This window comes from Vigna radiata, chromosome 7 (genome assembly GCF_000741045.1).
Source record: "Vigna radiata var. radiata cultivar VC1973A chromosome 7, Vradiata_ver6, whole genome shotgun sequence".
In the NCBI taxonomy this organism is placed as follows: domain Eukaryota; kingdom Viridiplantae; phylum Streptophyta; class Magnoliopsida; order Fabales; family Fabaceae; genus Vigna; species Vigna radiata.
Genome location: NC_028357.1, coordinates 38,526,901 through 38,552,570, shown reverse-complemented (window position 1 = coordinate 38,552,570; position 25,670 = coordinate 38,526,901). Strand labels below are relative to the sequence as shown.

The 25,670-nt window shown below is 31.9% G+C and overlaps 4 protein-coding genes across 6 annotated transcripts; 2 read left to right on the top strand and 2 right to left on the bottom strand.

Annotated features, from left to right (window-relative positions):
• Positions 1-2,906: 2,906 nt before the first annotated feature.
• On the top strand, positions 2,907-6,526 carry LOC106768265 (NEP1-interacting protein-like 2). 2 transcript variants are annotated; one of them, XM_014653313.2, is made up of 5 exons: positions 2,907-3,254; positions 3,867-4,045; positions 4,201-4,284; positions 5,793-5,948; positions 6,165-6,526. In XM_014653313.2, the coding sequence occupies exons 1-5, from the start codon at positions 3,155-3,157 to the stop codon at positions 6,285-6,287; spliced, it is 642 nt and encodes a 213-aa protein (XP_014508799.1). In that variant the 5' UTR covers positions 2,907-3,154; the 3' UTR covers positions 6,288-6,526. The 2 variants fall into 2 exon arrangements, with proteins under 2 accessions (XP_014508799.1, XP_014508798.1); XM_014653312.2 differs by having other exon boundaries at positions 2,908-3,254; positions 5,784-5,948.
• Positions 6,527-7,063: 537 nt separating this feature from the next.
• LOC106768264 (ribulose-phosphate 3-epimerase, chloroplastic) lies at positions 7,064-12,096 on the bottom strand. 2 transcript variants are annotated; one of them, XM_014653311.2, is made up of 10 exons: positions 11,896-12,096; positions 11,092-11,206; positions 10,740-10,880; positions 10,536-10,649; positions 9,418-9,496; positions 8,458-8,567; positions 8,302-8,358; positions 7,859-7,928; positions 7,688-7,763; positions 7,064-7,369 (listed from the first exon to the last, which is right to left on the bottom strand). In XM_014653311.2, exons 1-9 carry the CDS (start codon positions 12,000-12,002, stop codon positions 7,714-7,716), a joined length of 843 nt encoding a protein of 280 aa, XP_014508797.1. In that variant the 5' UTR covers positions 12,003-12,096; the 3' UTR covers positions 7,064-7,369; positions 7,688-7,713. The 2 variants fall into 2 exon arrangements, with proteins under 2 accessions (XP_014508797.1, XP_022639339.1); XM_022783618.1 differs by lacking the exon at positions 7,064-7,369 and having other exon boundaries at positions 7,404-7,763.
• Positions 12,097-16,035: 3,939 nt separating this feature from the next.
• Positions 16,036-18,163, top strand: LOC106765511 (galactoside 2-alpha-L-fucosyltransferase). The gene is made up of 2 exons (XM_014650166.2): positions 16,036-16,390; positions 16,498-18,163. Exons 1-2 carry the CDS (start codon positions 16,186-16,188, stop codon positions 17,952-17,954), a joined length of 1,662 nt encoding a protein of 553 aa, XP_014505652.1. The 5' UTR covers positions 16,036-16,185; the 3' UTR covers positions 17,955-18,163.
• A 5,417-nt stretch (positions 18,164-23,580) lies between these two features.
• On the bottom strand, positions 23,581-25,173 carry LOC106766783 (NAC domain-containing protein 100). The gene is made up of 3 exons (XM_014651540.2): positions 24,861-25,173; positions 24,511-24,788; positions 23,581-24,436 (listed from the first exon to the last, which is right to left on the bottom strand). The coding sequence occupies exons 1-3, from the start codon at positions 25,045-25,047 to the stop codon at positions 23,840-23,842; spliced, it is 1,062 nt and encodes a 353-aa protein (XP_014507026.1). The 5' UTR covers positions 25,048-25,173; the 3' UTR covers positions 23,581-23,839.
• Positions 25,174-25,670: the final 497 nt, after the last annotated feature.

Sequence of the window (25,670 nt, the reverse complement as noted above, 5' to 3'; positions counted from 1 at the left end):
TATTATTATTAAATTTCATTTTTAAATTAAATCATGTAAATAAAACCTTCATAAATCAATTAAATTTTCATACATTATTTACACATCTACACCACATTACATTATATTTTTAAAGAAAAAGATATTTTCCTCTATTGTCCTTTTCCCTTTACACAAAGTGTTTCTTTTTCCTCTCTATTGGTATGCATGATGTAAGATTACAATCTAGAATTGAAAGAATTGTACTCCTAGGGAGCTCTTCTATACCTATTTCTTTAATTTCCTTATGTCCCTTTTTTATATATATAAATTAATTGGTAATTTTTTTAATTAATGTCTTTACATATTAAGTTATTTTATTTTAATTAATTATTAAAATTTAATTTATAACGATAAATAATTTAAATTATCTACTAATATATATTTATATTATTTTTTTAATTTTATATTTATTTTTAAAAACATCTAATTCCTTACATGATATTGACAAGATAATTTGCTAACATATTTTTCTTTGTATTTATATCTTTTCAGGACCCACTGTCACCTTGTTTAATGAACGACAAATTTAAAATATCACTAGAGTAGAATAAAAACAAATAATAAAAAATTGACAATTAAAACACTAACCATCATAATAAATACAAAGACAAGAAGATAACTTTCATAATGTCATCTTTTATCACTGTAATAGAGTAGATTTTAAATCTAAATAATATAAAACAGGTTATTATGTTTACAATCACTTATATAATAGATGAAACAATATATGACAAAGAATGTGTCAAATAAACAATAAATATAGTTAGAATAGACTATAATAATAACTTTAATATTATGTTTTTACAAAACTAACTTTTAAGATATTGAAAGAAGTTTTAAAATATTAAATTAAGTTTAAAATCTATTTTTTAATAGTTTAATTTTTATATAATGATAATAAATAAATATAAATAAAAATATAGTTTAAAAATAAAATAAATAAATAAAAAGATAAAATAAATTTTATGTACACGTAACAACAAATAAATATAAATAAAAAAATAAAATAAATACATAAAACAGTTAACTTTCTACTCTTGTGACAAAAAATAAATTAAATAAAAAATTACTTTAATATGAGACATGATAGCGAATAAAATAATATATTTAACAAACAATAAATATAACTAGAATGGACTATAATAATCACTTTAATGTAATGCTTTAAACCTAACTCAAAACTAAATTTAAAGATTGAATCAAGTTTAAAGTCAATTTCTTAAAATATTATAATAGATAATAGATATGGTTTAGTTTTTTCATAATAGATAATAGATAAATATAAATAAAAATTTAATTTAAAAAAAAAATAGTAAAATAAATTTTATGCACGTGTTGACAACAAATAAACATAAATAAATAAATAAAATAAATTAATTGAAAAGGTAAAATAATTTTGGTTTAAACCTCTTTTTGGTCTTTAAGTTATGTTGAGTTTAGTCTCCGTTTTTTAAAATGTAAATCTTTGATCCCTAAATTATAAAAAATGTTTCAAATGAATCCTTTTTCAATAATTTTATACATATAACAACAAAATAAATAAAAGAAAAAGAAATTTAAAATAAAATAAATAGATAAAAAATAAAATAACTTTTATACACGCGTGACAATAAAATAAATATAAATAAAATATTAAAATTATTAAATAACTACAAACCTAATTTTTAGAAAAATTGTCCACAAAATAAAATAGGTATTAAAGTAAAACTTTCCAAAATCTTATTTTTTATATTGTAATTATAATAGATTCTTTCATCAATTAATTGTGATAATAATAATCATATTAATTGTGAAATAAAGATATTGAAAAAATTAATAATAACAATAATAATTACAATAATAATTGCATCTTATTTTATATTAATTTTAGTCATAAAAGTAAAATTGTAATATAGCAATTTCGTCTATTAAGATATTTTTTATCTATCTTCATAAAATAATTCATAAATTTTATTTTTAAATTTATTTTCTTTTATTTTTCCAGTCTTATATTTGTTTGGATTAATAGAAAGATAATAAAAAAAAAAATATATAAGAGTAAAGTTTATAAAAATTGATGAAAAATTTAATTGATATGCATATTCTTATTTATTATTTAAATATACATTTATATTATTATTATTATTATTATTATTATTATGTAATATTATGTATATGTCTGCATTTCCATTTCTTTGTATATGTGGAAATAATTTTTTAAAAAATATATAAAAGTCCATTTTATCTCATTTGGTTTACTTTCATGTCAAATTTGTTCTGGAAGCAAACAAAGACTTGCACTTTCTTTTTTTCTATACTCTCTCAAATTTATATTTAAAAACAAACATATTCTTAATATAAACAACTAATAGAATGAATGATAGAAGAGTTTGGAAATATTCCTTTTGAAATAATTTTTTTATTTCCAATTAATTGTCATTTAAAAATATATTAACTATTATTTGTAAATATTCTTATCCCAACATTCAACCCTTCAAGACATTAATTAGCAGTTTTTATTATATAGCTAAAAACATATTATTTGACTCAAATTTTGAATTGAGAATAGTAGAACCAGCTACCAACATTAATATATAAAAGTTAAATAAAAAAGTAGAAAGGTTAAAAGGTTATGATTAATTAATTAGGGTTGGGCAATGGAGAAGCTTATGTGATAGGCGAACATGAGGGGATTATCATTAATTGTAGCATTAATTACCAAATAAATACAATCTTTAGTTGTCACCAACTACTCTTTCTCTCTCCATGCAAGTCTCATGACCTTCTAACTCCTCCATTATTCTATAATAATAATAATAATAATAATAATAATAATAATAATAATAATAATATAAGAAAATAATAGTTGTAATATATTTTCTTTTCTTAGTAATACTATTTTCCTTGACCTTACCAAGCCCTATCATACCATCAAATTCCATCATCTTCATCACTTTTCTTTCATTTGACCTTACCTTACCTCACCTTTCAATTCATTTTTTCGTTTCCCATCCCTTCAAATCCCATCATCATCGTCGTCATGATCGCATCATCTTATCACCAATAAACAACAACAAGAACAACAGCCATGGCCGTCAAGTTTGCAACTCTCTGACATATAATTAGATTCCCAGTTTGGGTTGCGTTGGGCACTATGGAAACTGAAATAATCCAGGGACCTTGGGGACTTCGCTCTCTACCTAAATTCATATTGTGCACCATTTCTGGGGCCCTCACCGTGTGTTTTGCCATTGGTAATTTATTCCTTTTCGTTTTGTTTCCTTCATGGATATATCAATGCTTTGTTTTGAACAGTTGGGCGTCAATAAAATGAATCTTGTCGCCATAAAGTTGGAGTCTTTTTTTTTTTAATTGCTTTTGACTATTAAGGTTTAATTCTCGAGGCTTCTTGCTAACTAGGAAATATAAATACAAGATTAAATTGTACCATGCATAAATCAAATTTATGTTGCATTTTTTATGTCGCAAAGCTTGGATGGTGTTATTTGGGTGTTTTTGGTGTTGTTTTCCTGTTGCAATTGGAGTTTTATTCCATAATCAATAGGATATCTGCTTGCATCAAAGGTCAACATAGTTTTTACAGGTGAAACTCTAATCTGATTAAAAAAAATACTGAAAGCACGTAAATATTTGTATTTAAGTTTTTTTTTTCCCGTCTTATGATCTGAATTGGTGATGATGAAATTAATGGTTGTTGTGAAGTTGTTGGTGAAGGTGCTTTTGTTTACAAGGGTGGAAACAATTTAGAGCGGAGAATGTTTTCCTGGCCAGTAATCACTATTTTTTAGTGTTGCTAGCTGTGATGTTTGATTATATTAGTCTCATGTTCCGTTTTATGGTTGCAGCTGGTGCCATGACAGGAGCTATAGCTGGTGCTTTAGCGGCTAAGGCTACAAGGAGCGGTCTTCTCCGGGGAGTTTCTTTGGGTGCCATTGCCGGCTCTATACTCTCAGTGGAGGTGTTGGAAGCTTCCCGTGCATACTGGTGTATGGAACAAACTGGCTCACGGGGAGCATCATCTATGGTTGGTAGTCATTATTTTATTGTTGATTTTCCTTGGTCTAAGTAAAATGATTTTCCTTGCCTGCTCATTAAGTAGCATTTTAAGAGCGATTTAGACCTTATGCATGGCATTCTTAATTCGTAGTTTTAAGCCAATGTTATAACTTTTAAATCCAGGCAGATTTCATAGAGGAACTTGTTCGGGGGAGGCTTGTTGAGGAATCCCTTACACCAGCCATTTTAACTGCCTACAATTTGCAGGTAATTTTCCTTTCCCTCACGCACCACATTTACCTTTTGCAAGCAATAGTTGTATATTTCCGTGGATTGATATAATAACCTTGGTGCATCACCAAATGTTTGAATTGGCAATACTGAGAGCTATTGGGTATGGCCATTTTTTATAACCTTAATCCTGTAAGGCTTGTGAGTAACGGCACTTGTTTTAGATTTTTTTTTTCTTTGTAATATGGAAGCAGGCAAAATGACAGTTTCTTTTTCCTTCTCCTCTTGGCTAGCACTATGAAGATATTCACTATTCTTTAATTAGAGACGAACATCTTTTTCTTTCAATTCAACTAAAATTGGTTTCTCAGATTGACCAGCTTCTTCCAAATTCATGTAACCTATTTAGCTATTGAAATCTGACTGTTGAGGTTGAAAAAGAAGGACAATCAAACTAATCACTTCGTAAAAAAAGCCTCTAAACTTTTAGAATGCAAATCATGGTAGAGTGATCTGCTGATATATTTGATAGTTTACTAAACAAATATTCGACTTAGTAAGGCAAAAACAAAGATTTTGCCGCTGAGAGTTTGTTTTCGTAAAGGAAGTCAACCATAAAAGGTACATTAATCAAATCAAGATATGGTACCATGGTTAATCCAAAATCTCTTGAAGGATTTTGTATTTTATTTATCTGAAAATTTAAGCTAAGTTGGACAAGGAATTCCTCAATCAACAATTGTTTCTAGATTGTGGAATATCTAGTATTTCCATCCCAAATTTGCAATCAAAAGTTATAACTCGTGACCTTCTTAGATTGTCAGTCCATAGTTAGATGTCCACAACTTCCTGCTCAATACAGAGTGCAAATCATGCCCTGTAATCAAAATCTTTAGACACATGGACAAGATTTGAATCTTGAATCCAAATATGCTGATAACTCATGACTATGAACATTGATGCCGTTTTAATGCATTGCTTTTTAAGGTTGCACTAGTGCACTCGAGGTGTGTCGGTGCACTGTGAACTTTGCTAACTATGTATGACGTCTAGTTGATGGAAAATTACGATACCAGAGGAGAGAAAAGTGAAATTACTGAATTGTAAAAGTTGTTTGCATGATAATTATGTGCGCTTTATATAGTGTAGAGAGATTATTCGCCTCGCCAACTAATGACAGGTGCATCTATAGTAATATCACTGTCATCGGAACTGTAGCTGTATATGCACATGATTATCTTTAAATTTTAATGTCTTTTAACGACACAACTTCAGTTTCATACCTGCTTTCAACTGCTTGTGGATTTTTGTGACCCCTTTGTGGACCACTTTGGTTTTAACAATCATAGTTAAAGCTTATTTACATATAGTTGATATGAACATGTGGAAATGTATGAACAGGTGTAAATGTTTGCTGAGTTGATTGCTTAGTACATTATCGTTAAGAAGTCCATTAACAATTCTGTACTTAGACTATCTTATGTTGCGAGCTGTTGGATAGTGACCACTTTTTGACGTATGATCATTCGTTTTAGTTTGAGCAGGTTGGCATTGCTAATGCAGGCTATGATGAGATTCATGATGTTCATGGCTTAGTGGCACCCAGAGGATTGTCAGGAGATTCGCTCAAGAGGTTACCACACCATATGATCTCAAAGGATATGAAGGCAGAAAATACTTGTTGTACAATATGTTTGCAGGTGATCATTGTTTTTTAAGATATGTGAATGCCCAAATCCCTTTTCATTACCTGTGTTAAAAACAATATAAAAGAACAAAGAATATTGGTAAGATGGTTCCGAAAATATACTAATATTAAACCACCTGTAGGTAGGTATTAAATTGATTCCATATTTGATTTCTTTTTATGAAACTGTTAATGTAATGGTCTAAATATCTAGAAGTGAAATTTACAGGATATTGAAGTAGGCGAAATTGCAAGAAGCTTACCTCGCTGTCACCATACATTTCACTTGATATGTGTGGACAAATGGCTTGTCAAGAATGATTCCTGTCCTGTCTGTAGACAGAATGTGTAACTTGTTCCTTGTGCATTCTGAGATTATCTTTATGGGAAGATGTATAAGTTGTATAATTTGTTTTTATAAACGGCATTAAGTTTTGTACAGTTGACTTTGGCATTTTGTAGTATTAACTGATGTAATTATTAATAAGACTATTTGGTATGAAAGCCAATGCCCAATAACAAATGTTTTGGGAGAAAAAGAATTGAGAAAATGGCATGCTTTAATATTTGAATGAATGACTCTTACTTTCATAAGCACGTTACATTTTTATAATTATATTAATTCTTTGTACAATGTTCCGTATACTTTTAAAATACGAGAATCCAAGACTAACGTGCAAATGCAGAAATTTCAGCCCGTGAGAATTTAATAAATTTGATTGATTTTGCTGGCCTATGAATTTGTCGTGCCACTTTCTTGATATTGTTCTTTATGAAGTGGTTGGTTTCAAAGTCGCCATCAGGCCAATTAAATGACCATTCTCTTAAGCAACATGCCTATCGGTCAAGAATTGTAGGCACCTATGTGTAAATTGTCTCCAACAATTAGGTTAGTTGATATTTGAGCACGAGAAGCCAGTTTTTTGGTTGCCAAAAAGACTATAAAGTAGCGTATGTAATAGCCATTGATACAACATACGATTAACTTGCATGTAGGCAAATTATTCCTTTTTCAAGGGGTCCTTTCCCTATCTATGCGCGTATAGTCATAGACACATTTTGTATCTTGACTAATAGAACAGAAACTGACGAGGAATGTCCTGTTGACATTGTTAGAACAAAACAAAATGGAATACAAAAATAAACATAATTTATTGGGCTTCTTTTCTCAATACTTATTCAAAGAACGCACAACTGCTTTACAATATGGGGAAATATAACTGACAGGTCACAAGCTGATATAGACTACAGTGAATAGGGCTTTATCTTGAATTAAACTTGTCGCTATAAGATTATACACAAACTATGCATCCCAGCAGCAGCCTTACTTGACTGATTTCTTATAGTTAATTCCAGAGATAAGCAATTGGCAGTGGTGACAGCAAGCCAGGCAACATAATGGTGCCCTATAGGCCGCCAACTCATTAATGTTGTCTGCCAGGTTCAAACAGAGCAAAACCAGCAGTGAGAATGACAATTAAAATGAGATCATTTTGTGTTTCCATATGAGCATTTGAAGCAGTATTGCATAATTATCAGTCAGATACATGTGATAATTGAGTCAGAAGTATAACATTATTATACAATATTTTCACATGGAAGCTGGCTCATATTCGTAAGCAATGTCTGCAATTATTTTACTTGATTATTTCTCATATTGGTAGCCAAATTTGTTTGTATTCAACCATCCAATCAGAAAATTGATGTCAAACTTTAATGGAGAGACTTCTATGTTGCGAAAATGCAGCTTACATTGGAGCGTAGAATATTGCACACATTCACACAGCAACTGCTTCAGGTCTTTTGCTGGTTTTGATTCCTCTTATAGCTACAAGGGAGTTGAAGCCAGGAAAATCATCAAAATCATAATGAATTTACACTCGTTGCAGTATATCTCCATTCACATAAAATATTATTCAGTACCTTCAGCATAATCTTTAGCTCCAAATACAGCAGAACCAGCAACCAGTGCATTGGCTCCAGCCTCAATCACCTGCCAAAAGAGATTATACTAAAAATTGGATCTTACAACGCAAACGGATCACTCTTATTAGTATGCCTTGGTGAAAGCATTCTATCCTATGAACAAACAAGAATGAATTTGCTCGTCATTATTTCTTTCCAAATCTTCGTGCCGAGGTTATAAAGTTGAAGTGCATTTACCAAAAAAAGTACACATATAAACTTGAACTGCCTGAACAGATTGATTAGATACACAGGACACATCGTCTGTTTCCCAATATATTTTATGATGAGTTAGTTTATTGAGCGCAATCAAATTGTGTTCACCACGTAGAAGACGACCTGTTACAAGATCATTCTAAATTATAAACGGATGGAAGACAATATGATTATGTGTACGGTACCTTGTAAGCATTTGCTGGTCCAACTCCACCATCTACTTCAATCCATGGATTTACTCCCTGAAAAGAAAGAGAGAGAACACAGATATAATTATGTATGACATAGAAGTAGGGGGAAAACAAAAAGTAATACACAGTAAAACAGATACAACGCCATACCTTCTCTGCGCACAGTCTTCTCAAATCAGAAATTTTCTTTACTTGACTCTCGATAAAACTCTGGCCACCAAAGCCAGGGTTTACAGACATGATTAAGACTAAATCAACCACTGCCAACACCAAAACAAGATTAAGAGCTTTTGATTTTTAACTACTAAAACATTTTTTATGCATGTAAATATGTTGTGAAAGGAGTTGTTTTACTCCCTTTTACCTCCTTAAGGACGTAAAATATGCCCAAACGTTTCTCGTGAGTAGTTAAGGTAAATAAAGATCAAGAAGAAAAATTTTTACCCCCCTAATTTTGTTGATTTATTAGAACTAAAACTTTAAAACAAGAAACTAATTACAAAAATGTGTAGAACATGATATAGAACTATATGTTACTAGCAGAATGAAAGTTTAAACTAGTTAATGATTGAGCAAAAAAACTATTCTTGATCTTTCGAATTTGTTGACTTTCATTATGAACCCAAAAATGGAAAAAACAAATGCTCAAAATAACAACAAAAATGTCACGAGCAATTCACCAAAAAACTACAATAGTATGTGTGAATTTAGATTTGAGAGTAAACTGTAAAACCTTAAGCATGGGACTAATATGTCTAACACTGCTATTAAGCCTGCTAACTAAATCTTTGTCTTCTGTTTATAAATTAAAACTTTCTGGTACAAGTATTGTCAAAACACAAACAGTTTCACAAAGCTCAGATTACACCCTTCTACTACTAAAAGAAATAAAAGCACCAAAGAAACAGAACTCCCAGTTAACTGACAGCTTTGATAACTTTTCTATCCTAAACTCAATGCAGAGTAGGCTGGTATTGGTCCATGGTTAAAGCTCAGAAAGCAACATTAAGAATACTGGGAACCTGAGTCAGAAATATTAAATAGAACGACTACTGCTATCATTGTATAATGAAAAGAAAGGAGACCATAAAGGGAGTAAAAATGGCTCACCATCAAGGACATATTCTATTGTGCTTAAGGGAGTTGCAGGGTTTAAGACAACACCAGCTTTGGCGCCCAGACTTTTCACCTAAATCAGGACAATGAAGTCAGCTATATTAAGCAGAAAAAGTTAAAGCAGGAGAGGGAAAATTCCCATGTTTCACATATGGCTATATCAACTGTCCAGTTCCCCAGATGGCTTTTAACACTACTCCATATAACAATTTATGGTTCTGAAAGAAAGAAACGAACTCCGAAATGGATATACTCAAAAGTAAGGCCTCATGTTTCACACCGTGGTCCAAACAAAGATTCAGACAAAGGAAAACTTCTGAGATGATATAAGGCTTCCAAAATCTATTTATTTATTTAGACACTTACTTGGCATGAAGAGGCCAACCATTCCTCATTAGGAATAAGAAGTACGCAACTTCATATAGCACTGGCCAATTATATAAAGAGACTAATGCCTTCTACTGCGTTTTACCATAACTTAAATAATAGGTGATTATGAACCCAAACCAACCAAGAAAAGGATAAAAGAGACACGAAAACCCAAGCAAACCAACCAATTAACATCACTGGCTCAAGAAAATATTGAAAGAACGTGTAACAGCAAAAAGAATTTCACCTTTTTTGAAAAAGTTATAAAAATATTAAATTCATTCTAAGGGCAATCCCGGTTTAAGAATTATAAGATTTGGCTTTCTGCTTCTTCAAAGGGATAAACACCCCATTCTCAAATCCTTCACGAAAAAGTACACCAGTTTCAATTTAACGATTTGGTCAGGCAAATTGATGCCTTAAATACCACGAGAATTTGCTGTGGCCATTTCTTTATCCTGCCCTCAGACTGCCTTGTTAATGCTCTATCCACATCGTGAAGTATATTCTATAGATATCCTTAATAATATAAGTAACCAAGACATCCCTTTACTGTCACTTAAATCTCATACATATATCCCAGCATCATGTCACTGGTACCGTGTCCTTGACAACAAAAATCTCAAATTGATCAAAATAATATTTTTATTTTATTTACAATTGATCAAAGTTATCTCCTTGGTATCAGTTTTCAGTTGGAACAACGTTGTTCAAGAATCAGACAGTTCAGGAGGAAATCATACTTGATTAACTGTACGGTGCAAATGGATGGTGGAAGATTGTTCACAATGAACACTGACAATATCAGCTCCTGCCTTGATAAAATCTGGCACCCTTTGTTCAGGCTCCACAATCATCTAAAGTATTTAAAAAAAAGAAGTAAGAAATGTACTTAGATTCAGAATCAGCTTAAATTTGTGTGCGTGTATACATGAATAGATGAATACCAGGTGCACATCCAAAGGAAGATCCGTCACAGGGCGCAATGCATCAACCACGAGAGGTCCAATTGTAATATTTGGGACAAAGCGTCCATCCATTACATCAACATGAATCCAATCACAGCCAGCCAACTCCACTGCTTTCACCTAGACAAGATAACACACGAACTCCAACATACATGATTAGTTCCTAGAAAACAAAAGGACGGGTTCACTCGCAATTAGAAAACTTGATAAAATGATAATTAAATATAGTACATTGTAAATACTTTAAAGACCTTTCTAAGTTTAAGTAGTTGCAAAATAAAACATTGGAAACTGAAATACCGATAACAGAATGTAAAGTATGTTACCAAACCTGCTCTCCCAATTTTGAAAAGTTGGCAGAAAGAATGGATGGAGAAACAATGATATCGCTTTTTGAAAACTTGTCAACACGAGATGAAGCCTTCACGATGGTTGAAAGTTTCCTCCTGAGTTCATAAAAGTAAAAAAGTTAAAAAAGGACATTGAAGAAGGGTATATTATTGTTTCAAATACCCCAAAGCACAAACCATATCTAACAAAGTATACATGCACTGCAATCTGCATAAATATGTACCGATCACAAGAAAGTTGTTTTAGAACTCCATACGAACACAAGGTCACAAATAAATAAATCGAAATGCTGGCTAATAAAATGAACCTCTGAAGCTACCAAGTTTTAGCCTATTGACGAGATTCCCAAACCTCACAAAAAAATTAACAAATCTGATAGCAAAGGGTATAAATAAACAAAACCATCCAGGTTCAAAAGCAACACAACAAGTTATCACAATCCTCCCTGATGAAAATAGCATGAATTGAAACCAGGAAGGAGACAATGCGTGATGATGGAGTTATGTAAATCATTTAACTTCTGAATTATCTGACTGCAAGCTACCCAAAGGTCGTTCTTTTCTTTTTATTTGAACAAACAGTATTGACAGGTTATCTCCACAAACACCCATAATCACATAAAGGGGTCCCAGTGAGTGGATTTGATTTGATTGTCAATCCAAAACATAGGAATGAAATTCGTGAGAAATCTATCCTCTGGGTGTCAACTTTAGGAATAAGATGCGTGCTTCCCAATCTACCAAAGTAGGAAGTAGAAACCCAGTGGATGTAAGAATAGGAATACCTGGAGAAAGTGAGGGAAGGAGGATGAAAAAGAGTGGTTTTGTGAAGGTGGAGACCATTGATTTGGGATTGGAGGGTAGATGAACACAAGGAAGAAGTTGCAGCCATCTCCTTCTTCAACTAAATTCAAGTTTGCTCTAGCAACCTTATGGGTTCCACGAAAGAGTGCGTGTGATTGTGTGTGGTGTGTTGTGGTGTGAATTGATTGCATTTTGTAATATGAAAAATGGAAAATCACATGAATGACACGTGCCGTTTGGTTTGGTGGAGATGTGCTTATCTGCAATGGTTGGTTGGAGCTCCTCTTCTCTCCACCACCTCTCACAAAACCATACCACAAGCCATATTTGCCTTCAATTATTAAATACTTCTTACATCAACCATCTCATCTTCTCTTATTTTGCAGAACTTCAATCTATAAATACCTTTGAATACTCCTTTATTCTAGTCTCTTGCTTCATCTGGTATAATTTTTTATAACATATTCTTACATTTATATTTTTTTTCAAATGTTTTAAATATATCTTTTTTAATTCTTTTACCATAATTATTTTTGTAATTATTACTTTATTTTATAAGGGAAACTAATGTTATTATTTCCTAGTATTTTGTTAGATTTTTTTTAATGTTAATCGAGAAAACTTTCGGCAATCATTAACTAAAATTTCTTTCAGTCAAATTCAATCCTGGGAATTTTTCTATTTATATAGATTAAAATGTCACCAAAAAAAATACCTTCAATTAATGGTCTTCCCGGTTAATGTTAGTTAGTATATATATATATGATTGTGGTTGATATTTATAATATGTGATTGAAGAGTATTCACTTATACAATTTAGAGACTAATAAATATTGTTTATTAAATATTTGTTATTCGGTGTTTGATGGTCATAAAATATACTTAATTATGTATGATGGAATGTTTTGTAAATGATAAGTTATCTATTAGATATTTAGATATTGAGTATTGTATCTAAAAATGAGTAAGTGCAATAATTACATACGCACATCGATGGTCGAATATCGTGTACTATGTTTTTCAAATTTAAGATTACTTGTCATTTTCTAATAAGTGCGCTCCTCATTGGAGCTAGGTATCGTTTGTCAGTATCTACTCATACATTGTGAAAACATTCACACACTAGGTAACTTAGCCAATAAATGATTGTATGTCATCGCAGGTAAGTTGCCATTAGGCTTATGGCCCAATAGCCCATAATTGAGACCCATTTGGGTTATGACTCATTGTTAGCAAAACACTCTAAGAGGGTTACTCCACCACCACATATTATTCCTTGTACTTCCATGTTTCTCTTTTGTCCTTCAGTAATATTTAAACAGATGTGAATATGCGTTGGATTCTTAAACGGATGTCAACATCCGTATATGGATATCGACATTCGTTGAAAAACAAATGATGCTGATATCCATCCACAGATGTTGACATCCGTTTAAGAATATGCACCAGGAAAATTGATAATGAGATGAACCTCTGCACTTTTCCATTTATCTAAGTCTGGAGTTGGAATATATGATAGGAACATCGAGTAGTATCAAATTCTCATTCAAGTACTAGTGGTTCTTCCCCTTAATAGCTAGCTAGCATTTGAAGGTGGCTCCCCCAACTGCCTTGGTAATTATTAATTTAAGGTTGGTTGGTAATGTCTCGAAAAAAGTTGTCAGCAAAGGGTTCATCGAGTGAAGTGTTGTTGAGTGCAAGTTGTCGAGACGTGGGCCCTTAGGTTGGTGCTAGGAACATAGGTATCATAGGGTGTCCAAGCCTTACATTGAGATGTGTGGAATGCTTGGTGGAGTATCATGTGTTGAATGCTTGGTGAAGAATCAAGGGTGCACCATGGGAATGAGTAATTAAGAAGCTGGGTGGACAAAGAGAGAAGAGTAGAGACAAGGTTCTATGTATGTGTGTGAAGAACGGAGGAAGAGAGAAAATAGTTTGTGTGCCATCAAAGAAAGATAAAAGTGGAGGGGTGTAAGGAGATTTAAGGTTTAAAAAAGGTAAATAAAATTAAATGGTAAAAGTTAAATTAACAAGATATTTATTGAATAAAAAATAATAATGGGGAGGTGTAGGGAGCACTTGGAGTGGTGGAGGAAGCAACTCTCAAACATTTTTATAAATAATTTTTGAATCATAGACTTCACTTTTGCATTAATCAAACTTTGACTAGAATATCTGACATTAAAACACTTTACCATCTACTAGAAGACAAATGGAATTTAGAGAATGAATATCGAAAAAAGTGTCAAGTGAAAAAAGATTTTGTAAGATATAACTCTTTAAATATAATATTAAAAAAAAGTATCTCGACTCATATCAATGATCAAATAATTTTATAAATGTCATTTAAAAAAAATTAACAAAATTTTAAAAAAAAATTAACACAAATATAAATTGAGTAATAAGATATCAATATTGATATTGTTAAATTAATAATAAATGTTTAATATTTAAATATTTTTTCTTTAATAATGATTAAAATAGTTTATCCAAACAAGAAAAATCAAGATTTAATCAATTTGAATTGTCTTTAAAATTGAAACGAGACAAATTCAAATTTAATATATTTGAATGCGTTACAAATGTGAAATTCTCTTTTAAAGTGTTGGGTAAAAGAAAATATCAAATTTTATTATTATAAAAATGAATTCATTTAGATTATATTTGTCTTATAACAATGGTTTCAAAGTGTTAGACAGTATATCTATGTCTATAGAATTTTTTTGTTGACCACTCATAGTTCATCACTCACATTTAAGATTAGAGTTAATATACTACTCAGTATTTTGTCAAAGTCATGTTATTTATTCTTAAGATTGGAGATTATGTATAGACTTTTTTTTTCAATCACATTAATAATTTCTATATTGAAACAATGATAAAGATTGAGAAGGTAAGAATTTACAAAGGTGAAATCCTGTGAAAATCCATCACCTAAAAGAATATTATGATCAATAAGTCTTATCATTCTTAAAGACGAAATTTGTACCATTGTTAGGAGAATTTAAGTGTGATTAATTTTAAGTATTATCAAATTGACATAATAACTAAAGAAATCAATTAATTATAAAACACTAATTGCAACCTTAAAATAAATAACCAAATATAAAGGAGTTTCGAACCCAATAAAAAAAAAAAAAACACTAGTTATGAATATTCTTACTTAAGGGTTCCCTTAAATTATTTACTAAAACATTTAGCGTTCGTTGTTGAACTTGGGATTTCATGAAATGAATTGGAGCCTTTTATTAACATATTGGTATGATTTTCCAGAGAGTCATATAAAGAAAATTCTTCCTAAGAGCTAGGCTTATAGTCATAAGCTTGGATTTTGTTGATTTTTTCCTTAAACAATTTATAAAATATTAAAGCAAAGCCAATAGCTTATTATTAACAAAGGAGCAATTGTATGAGTGTAATTGGGCTAGAGGGATGTTCATCACCATCAAAGGGTTGAGAGAAAAAGTGCAATCTCAACCAAACAAACACAATCTTGGTGTAATAATCCATTATCAAAACAATATAAAATTGACCGAGTAACTTATCTTATTTCATAATTAGTCTCCTAATTTAACTAATTAGGAGAGATAAGTCAAAACAAGTTAAAAATAGAATCGAATTTATCAATTTTGATACATTTACAAAGTGATTCCTACACCAACCAAATAAGAAGTATTTTGTGTAGCTGCTTTGAGAAGCCGAGTAACCTTTTATATGGACTTGTTATTTTTATTGTTTTATGTAATTGTCATATTTAATTTGGTTCATCCATTCAATCCCACGGTACAATCGGTCAAAATTAGAGGTTAAATAAAAAAACTTTAAAAACATACTACCTATTAAAAATATGACAAATAAAGTCATTAAAACACATTCAATCAAAGAAACTAAAAATATACTTTTCTTAAATTTAAAACTTAGAATAAACTTTTTTTAATCTTAATATTCAAAGTGAAATTGCATAGTTTATTTTATTTGAACAACGAAGATCTAGATGTCAAAAATAGGCATGTGACATCATATTTATGTTTTTGTTTGAATTTTAAAATGAAAATTGGCATGAATAGAGTCGGTAACGATAACAGAAAGGGTGTCACCGACAGTTCATTTACATAATTTCATGACAGTAAGATTATTATCCTAATTTGGAGAGAAAGAGAAGTACAACGTTATTAAACTATTCTTCTAACCAAACAAATTAATGTCTCTGCGGCGTCTAAACCAAATCACACTCACTGCATTCATTCACTGTTCTACAATCAATTTTTGTGATGAAGAAGTTCTCACTCTCACACTCCGATTTTGACTCTAAATTTGCATTCACTTTCTCACTAATGCGTTTGATGGGTTTTTTCGTCGCAGCTTTCGTTCTCTGCTCTGTTATTTTCTCTGTCTCCATTGTTCTTCGAGATCCTCCTTCAGATGCCGTCCTTCGCGAACCCTCCTCACTCACCCCTCTCTTTCAAATCACTCAAGGTACCTTTTTCATTTCCTTGCTAAAGGGTTAACTGCTTTCACTTTTTTATCCCATCGTATTGCTAAAGTTGTAACATTTCATTTCTTCTTCCTCTCATGACTTGTAGATTTGGACAATGATACCTCCGATTCTGTTGAGTTGCTTCGAGATAAACTGCTCGGTGGCCTTCTAGTTGATGGATTTGATGAAGATTCCTGTCTCAGCAGATACCAATCAGCCGAATATCATCTCAGAGGGCTGTCAGGAAAGCCTTCTTCTTACTTCATTTCTAGGTTAAGAAAATATGAAGCTCAACACAAACAGTGTGGACCTTACACTGAATTCTATAACAATACAGTGGAACAACTTAGGTCTGGTAAATTTACAGAATCCTCACCTTGTAAATATGTTGTATGGATTTCATTTAGTGGGTTAGGGAATAAGATATTGACCTTAGCTTCTGCATTTCTCTATGCTCTTCTCACAAACCGTGTTCTGCTTGTTGACCCTGGAGTGGATATGGTTGATCTTTTTTGTGAGCCATTTCCAGATGCTTCCTGGTTTCTCCCTGCTGATTTTCCTCTTACCGCTCAGTTTAATAATTTCAGTCAGAATTCTGATCAATGTCATGGGAAATTACTGAAAAATAAATCGGTTGTAAATTCCAATGTTCCTTCTTTTGTCTACCTTCACATAGTCCATGATTATGATGATCATGATAAGCTTTTCTTTTGTGATGAAGAGCAACATTTTCTCCAGGAAGTGCCTTGGTTAGTGATGAAAACGGATAACTACTTTGTCCCGTCTCTGTTCTTGATGCCATCATTTGAGCAGGAGCTGAATGATCTCTTCCCAAATAAGGAAACAGTTTTCCATTTCTTGGGTAGGTATCTGTTCCACCCCACTAACAGTGTGTGGGGACTTGTTACCAGATACTATCAAGCTTATTTAGCAAAAGTTGATGAAAGAGTGGGGATACAAATTAGAGTGTTTGACACAGAACCTGGCCCATTTGAACATGTATTTGATCAGATCTTAGCTTGTACTTTGAAGCATAAACTTTTGCCTGATGTTAACCATCAGCAGGATGCTACCAATTCATCAGGAAGTCCCAAGTCAAAAGCGGTGTTGATGACATCCTTAAGCCCTGGTTATTTTGAAAAGGTAAGAGACATGTATTGGGAATATCCTACAGTGACAGGAGAAGTGGTTGGTGTTTACCAGCCGAGCCATGAAGGATATCAACAAACAGAGAAGCAGATGCACAACCAAAAAGCTTGGGCAGAAATGTATCTCTTAAGCTTAACTGATGTTTTGGTTACAAGCTCTTGGTCTACTTTTGGCTATGTGGCTCAGGGGCTTGGAGGTTTAAAACCATGGATTCTGTACAAACCTGAGGATCGAACAGCCCCAGATCCTCCCTGTCGGCGTGCCATGTCAATGGAACCGTGTTTCCATGCTCCTCCCTTCTATGATTGCCAGGCCAAGAGAGGAACTGACACAGGTGAACTTGTTCCATATGTGAGGCACTGTGAGGATATGAGCTGGGGCCTTAAGCTTGTAGACAGTGATACTTATCGCTAGTTATGGCCATATACAATGTATGCTATTGTGAAACCCAGCTATGATGTGTTCCAAATTTTGTTGTAAAATAGAATGAGTTATTTCTGAGATGTGTATCCACTGTTCTCTCCAAGAATCATGGTATTAGCTTTACTATTTCAGGGCTATTGAATGCGTAGAAATGACTTTTTCCTAATTTTGTTTATATTGATAAATATTAGTTATTAGTTCTCGTTCCATCTACTTTTATTATTAAGTTAAACTTATATCCATTTATTTGTGACTCAAATTATATTGTTCTTTTATAAGGCACGAGAGTCACTGATATTTCCTGTAGAAGTGACCTCAGTTACGGGGAAAAAGAAAAGGAATGTTCCCTTACGACATAAAGCCACTGTGGAGTTAATTTCATCAATCATTCTTGGTGGAACTATGACATTAGCCATTTTCATTCTATTCTAATAACTGCTGAACTTGTCAATTTGTTGAATATTCTTTCAGAAAGTTAAGTGACAAACAAACTAAGAATATAAGTCTGTCCATTTTCCTATTCCAAAATGCAACAGAAGCATTCATGACTTTCAATCTCATAAATGTCAAAGAAGCAACAACAACAATAAGCATCTGGTAGACATTGCCTGTAAATTATAAAACCACATTCTCGATTAAGGAGTGCATTAAATCAATAATAAAGAATCAAGAACAAACAGCAGCTTCTTGTAAAAATAAGTGACAAATTTTGAGTCCATGCGAGAAATAGAGCTGAATTGCGTAATGTTGTTGGATTGTATTGATTTGTTGGGCTTGATTTGAAGCCCAATGTTATGTTTGATCTGACAAGGATATCCCTTCTTCGAAAGTGTGGATGGCAGAAGGTAGTGGAAGCATACATACATACCATAATGGGAGAATAAAATTGAACAGAAAAGGTCGCTATCAGAGAAGAATATATCTTAATCTCAAGAGTTTACAAAAAGGTTGAGAAAACAGAAAAGTTAGGAGGCACATCTCCGTCCTATCAAATTCGAATAATTTCCAATCCAAGTCAAAGAGATCAAAAGTTAAGCTTTTGGAAATTGCCAATACAGTAAGCAACTCTATATATTTTCACGCGTGTTTTCTTATTGCGTTCCAATTAATCGACGTTTTTTTAATTTTTGGTAAAAAGAGGAGATTATCACACGGAAATTAAATATCATATTATCCACATATTGGATAATGCTTTGGTACTTCTTCACAAAAATCTAATCACTCACCAAAACTACTTTCTTATTTCTTTACAAATCTGTCACTAATGAAAACAACGTCTATGGTTGATATTTGCTAAATTAAAAGTCAATTACTATCTGTTTCCATTTTTAATTTTTCCATCAAAGTTTTAATCAAAAGTAAAAGAATTGTACATTTTTAAAATACAAAAAAAACTATATAATTTTTTTTTTAAAACTTTGAAAATAGGCACTAACAGCACATCCTAAGTTAGCCTTGGCACATGGATGGAAGCAATTTGCCAAGAGTTGACCCTATTAGTTTAGTGGCGTAGTGTAATGAAGTGAAATATTTGGCGTTATATTAGAGGACTAACAAGAAATGAAAGTTTACCAAAAGAAATTTGTAACGAATAATGACACCAAAAGAGTCCACTTATGAGGCACCATTCCCTTCCCAAACAAAACTCCATTGACATGATGATGAGATGCATGGGCTAAGATCAATGGCTATCACTTTGTTCAATGACATCCCTTTTACTATTACTTTCATTTATGCATAAAGGGAATGTACTAACTAACCATATAATTTCTTATTCTAGGAAAATGCCCATTTCTTTGAAATGTCTCACTCCCAATCATTTTCTGTGGTCACTAGGCCAACCAAACAAGGCTCTTCTAGTTTCGATTAACCTTCATTATGCTTTTTACACACAAAAAATCTTCATGGATATCTCATTTTTCTGTTCACTCTTTGCATCTTTTATTTTTATAATATTTCCACTTACTTCGTTTGGATACCATGCTCCAAGTATACCAATAATAAAGTGCCCTTCAAATAATTGACATTATCTAATCATAGTAAGAATCCACATTCTGGTTAACAAACATGATAGCAACATGTGACCACATGATCCCATACACCTACTTCTCCCATCACCCTTCATTCATTTCTTTTCTTCTTCTTTTAATTACTAATCTCTTTCATATATAAATATTTATATTCAATATTATGTAATCTCTGTTTGGTAAGCCAGTTTCTTCATTTTCCAACTGAAAATGTTTAGATATTAATAATATTTGTTTATGAAAAAAAAAAATACAAGATTTTTTGTGGAGAGAACAATGATTGGAGTCTGAGTGGGTCATGAAGACCAGAATCACAATAATGGAATTTGGACTTTTGGATGGCACAGCTTTCTCAACTCCATGTATCACAATAATGTTCGATATGTTAAACTATGATAGGTGAATCACATAATTATATATTTGGCCTAATTGAATTTAAATTATCATAAAATCTGAAACATAAAAAAAGAAATATCACTTCAAGTGCTCATAAAAAAAAATTCAAAACACATTGCTTTTGTACTATATGGTGGAAGTACTGACATTTGGCAAGAAAGAGACAACTGCCACATTCTGGTTGATTTTATAATTTCACTCCAGAAATACTTAAATATTAAATTATCTTAAAACAACATTATTTTTATCAAAATTGTACCAATTGTTAAAAATCTAATTGAAGTGTTCAACAAATGTCCTTTCTCTCTTTTTATTTTTCTTTCCTACGTGATAACATTAAAACTATTATTATGATTAAATAACTTTTTTCAACTAGTATGTAGTATAATCATGATAAAAGCAAAATTTTATTTCATAAATAGTTTACTAAAAGGATATTTATAAATTTAAATTTGTTTATACATCAAATTGATATTTTTTCTTTAAAGTGATGATAAAAAGAATCTAGAAACAAAATTTTTCAGTTTTTTTAAGAATTTTACTGTATATAAAATATTATAGATAATAAAAAAATATAAGAAAGAAGAAAAAATGTGATGGGTAAGAGAAATGACAACACTTAGGTGTGGACAGTTAAAAAGGCCTAACTTTCTCCTTCGACTGACATCAGGCGGTGTGGGACACACTGCCACTCCCAATTCTCCTTAGGTCAATCAGTCAGATACCACACTCACTGCATTCCTTACACAACCTCGGAAGCTACAATAAATTTTCATTTTTTCACTTATTTTCTGTCACCATGCAATAATAAACGAGATTTATGTCAACTTGAACATGAATTTACTGATAGATTTTTAAATTTTTTTGCTGGATAGATTGAAATTTCTTATTGCTAGTGAAATAGACAAAATTTATTTATAAAAAATACTCAAATATTTATATTGGTAAAAGATTTTAAAATTTTATAAATATAATGAATATGAGTAATTATAAAATATGTATTTATTTAAAAATATAATTATATATATATATATATTTAATATAAATCATAAATTTATGTTTTTATTAAAATAATATTTATCTTAAATTTATAATAGTTTCATCATTAATAATAGTATAATATTAAATTTGTCATATGACATATAAATATTATTATAATAAACATTAGGACTGGTTCAGACTAAAAAAAACTTAATAGATTATTTAGAACGTGCTCTTAATTAATCTTAATTAAGTATATTTAACGGGATAGAAAAAAAGATGAATATAACACTTCTGCAATCACATCTGTTTCAAGAAAATTTCTTCCAGACAAAATAAAACATCATGGTTTGAATAGAAAAAATTTACTGAGGTTGAAAGCGAAAGTTTTACTTTTAACAACCTCATCCTGATTTTGAGAGGCAGAATGCCCTAGGGCATAGCTGACTAATACGAGGAGGATGATGATAAGGTAGTTGGTGTTTCTAAACTTATACCAGAATTGCAGCAATCAGAGAATAGAGCCATAAAAGTAAATAACAGCTCCTCGAAAGTTAATTTTTTATTTCAATCTCATTCCTACAGTGAAATATACTAAGAAAAATTAAACAAGTGATAGGGCAATGTAGAAGGGCGTTGTATCATTAAGAAAATGAAATATTAACAGTTAATCTTTTCTTCAATGTATTTATTTGGCATGAGAGTGAAAGAGAGAAAAACTATAAAAAAAAAAAAAAGACAAATTGCAGTGTTTTCATGGAGATAAGGATGAAGACGTGCAGGACTCAAAGTGGTGGACTTTTGAGGGGATTTATCATGTGACATAAATGTAAACACCACATGGTACAAATGAGATGGTATATTGTATTTTTGGACAAAATAAGAAAAAGAAGATCAATGCTCTCATGTCATGCCATTAAACTCAATTCAGATCATGGATGAATTCATAAATTCAAATGAATCAAACAATAAATGATCACAGATGCAGACAAGCCTTCATGTTTCACTAAGGATAACAATTTTACCATTTTTTAAGGAATTTAAATACATTCAATTTATTATATTTTCTATTTTTATTTAAATAACACAATTTAAATTTATTATTTTTATTTTTTATTTAAATAAAATACATCAATTATTTTCAAAATACATAAAAAAAAAAAAGCAATGTTCTCAAGAACAATCTCAGTAAACATTAACCAAAATATCTATAGAGACTAATATCAATATCAGCTAATTAAAAAAATTGCAATGACTGCAAGCAAACCTAATTAATTCCAACAAAAAATATTATAATTAACGGTCTAAACACTATTAATGCTAACTGAGAAAATTTTAATTAACTTTGGTTGCAAAAATAAAGTTAACATTCATTAGAAAAAAGGGAAATGATTACGACAATGTTGAAAATAAAAAAAAATCGTTATCAACTTAGCATAAAAGAATCTTAATTAATATAATAAAGTCAAAATAATGATAAGGTCTGATTATCTGAAGTTAAGATGATGAAGGAAATGACACCCGAAAGAAGTTTATTTTTCTTTTTTTTCATAGCATACAAAAATATGTTAGCCCATATATGACATTTTCTTCTTAACCTTATAGTTTGATTTTTTGCAGTGGCCATGGCATCAGTCATGCATGGACTTTGTTACTGTTGGAGGTTGCAGTGGCAGAAATAATCTGTTATTGTAGGCTCTGACTTTTACCTTAGTACAAATTAAAGCCATCATATTTAGTATTCTTATTAACAAGATAGAAAAACACGGAAAGATTGGTGTGAAATCTGAACACCGCCACTGACGAGATGTTTAGGTAAAACGTTTGAATTTTTGCATTTGATAATGAATCATGGTGTCTTGTCATTAACACACACGCACGTAAACAGAAAGAGAAGTTCGGAGTTCAGAGTCATGATTTGCATAGTGAGGTTTGGAGTAGGTAAATGCAGATAAGTTTGTTAACATTTGTCTATGTCAAAGTAAGCTCGTGCACGTGTGTCCAAATAGAGAGAGAGAGAGAGAGAGAGAGAGAGAGAATTCAGGATTTTCTTTGGTAACCGTACAGCCCCACATTTTAAAACTAAAATTTATGTTATTCAATTCAAACATTAACCGAATCAAGCTCTCGGTCTTGGTCCTGGTCTCGCTATTAGCTGGACTATACTGATCCAAACCAGAAAGGCAAGATCAACAAGATACGCCACACAATCATTAATCCAACAGTCTCATTCCATCATCATTTTCAATCCAACCTCAAACAAAATAATAATAATCATCTTCATCCTAATGCAAATCTAAATAATTAATTTCACAATATTTCTTACACTTATCATATATTGTTCAATACATGTTTTTCGATAAAATCTATACACAGAAACAACAGTATCAACCCCATCCCACGCTCTTCTTGTTCCCATTCCTTTTTAGATCAAAAGTGGGGCTAATTTCACTTTTCATTGTAGAAGGTCCTTCAGTAATTCCACAAACCATCAAGATCCACTGGAGCAACAGAAACAGAAGGATGATTCTGATTGTCAAAGTGCCTCCTACCCATATCAAAATTTGAAGAGGTTTCAGGATTGATATCAGTGGTAAGACACGTTTCCTGTGAGACACTGATCATGTCCCTCTCTGACTTGTAACCACTACCATTGTTTTCACACATGGCTCTCAGATTGGTGTGGTCCTGCAGAGAGTAAACAGAACCGGGAAATGTCAAATTAGGCACAGCTTGAACACCTTGAGCAGAGTAGAAGGAGGTAGAAGGTGGCATTCTGGGAAGAAAGTCCAAAGGATTATTTGGAGAAACCCCATAAATAGAGTTATTGAGGGAATCAAAGACCCCGTCTTGGTTTCTTTGAACATCAATTGGATTGGAGAAGCAGGGCACGTAAGCCGATTCGTTGAGCGGTTTAGTGTTGCCAATAGAAGGTGAAGAATCCGAAAGAGGTGGAAGAGCAGAAGAACCCAATTCATTGGTCAAAGAGTCCAACCTCATTATCCCAGAAATATGAGTTTTCTTCCCGGCTGAACTTTTCTGAAACACCCTGCAGATCACCCACTCGTTCTGCCACAAAAACAACAACCTCAATCACAAAGAAACCAAAACAAATCCAACCAGAAAAGAAAGAAAGCACGTACCTTTGCAGTTTTGGGGAGGTTGTGAACAGAGAATTTCCCCTCAAGTCTGTACTCGTGCATGACCCAGTTGCTTTTCTCTCCTTTGGGCGCTCGACCTCGGTAGAAAACAAGAGTCTTTTTCATTCCGACCAAAGATTTGCCTCTGAAAATCTCTTTATCTTTCCCGGTGGCTTTCCAGTAACCGGCTTCGGTGGCCCTGTTGGTTCTCAAGCCAGTAGGGTATTTTCTGTCTCGAACACAGAAAAAGTACCACTCCTTCTCTCCCATTTTGGCTTTCCCTGCAAAAAGGTGAAAGTTTTAATTTTATAGAAAAGTGAAGAAGAAGAAGAAATTGGACTATTTTGACTGACATGGCAAATCCCATGGCTCAGACTTGTTGAGGTCGACTTCTCCGATGGCCCGAGCGCAGAAGTTGGTGTCAATAACCTTCTTGTAGAGGTAATGGGTTATAAGCTCTTCATCAGTGGGGTGGAAGCGAAAGCCCGGAGGCAAATCCATGTGATGGTCGTCCTTAGAAAGAAGCGAAAGCTTTTCCATCTGAAGAAAAAGAAAGGAAGTGAATGGGATTTAGAAGAGAAAGGGAAGGTGTGAGGGGAAAGGAAAGATAGTAAAAGAGGGTCATAAATACTTGTGTCTTTCAAGGGAGAGGAAGAAACGTGGAATGTAAGGTAACCTCCTTAAGCCCACTTCTCTCTTACAACTTTTCTAACATTACAATTTCTTCCTTAAATTTCATACATCATCATGCTAAGCTAAGTAACTAGTTACTACTTACCTACTTTTTCTTATCTTTACTCTCTCTACTTTATCTACATATTCACCAAACACTCAAATCTCACTCCCATTTACCTTCCATCATATTCACCAATACATAATCTTTTAATTCAATCATTTAGCTAATTAATCTTTTATTCAGTTTTTCCTTTCACAATCACAACAGGAAACAACGATTAGAATGAACCCAGTAGATAATGTATGTTTTTCCACCAAGAACTTTCAGACTTTCACATACTTCTTTTTTAAAAAAAGATTCTCTACTTTCTTTTCAAAAAAGAAATAACTCGTTTTATTTTATATACATATATAATTAAAAAGAAGAGTATTTGCCAAGCTACAATATTCCCAGCTGTATTAATGCAATCAATAATAGATCATACCAT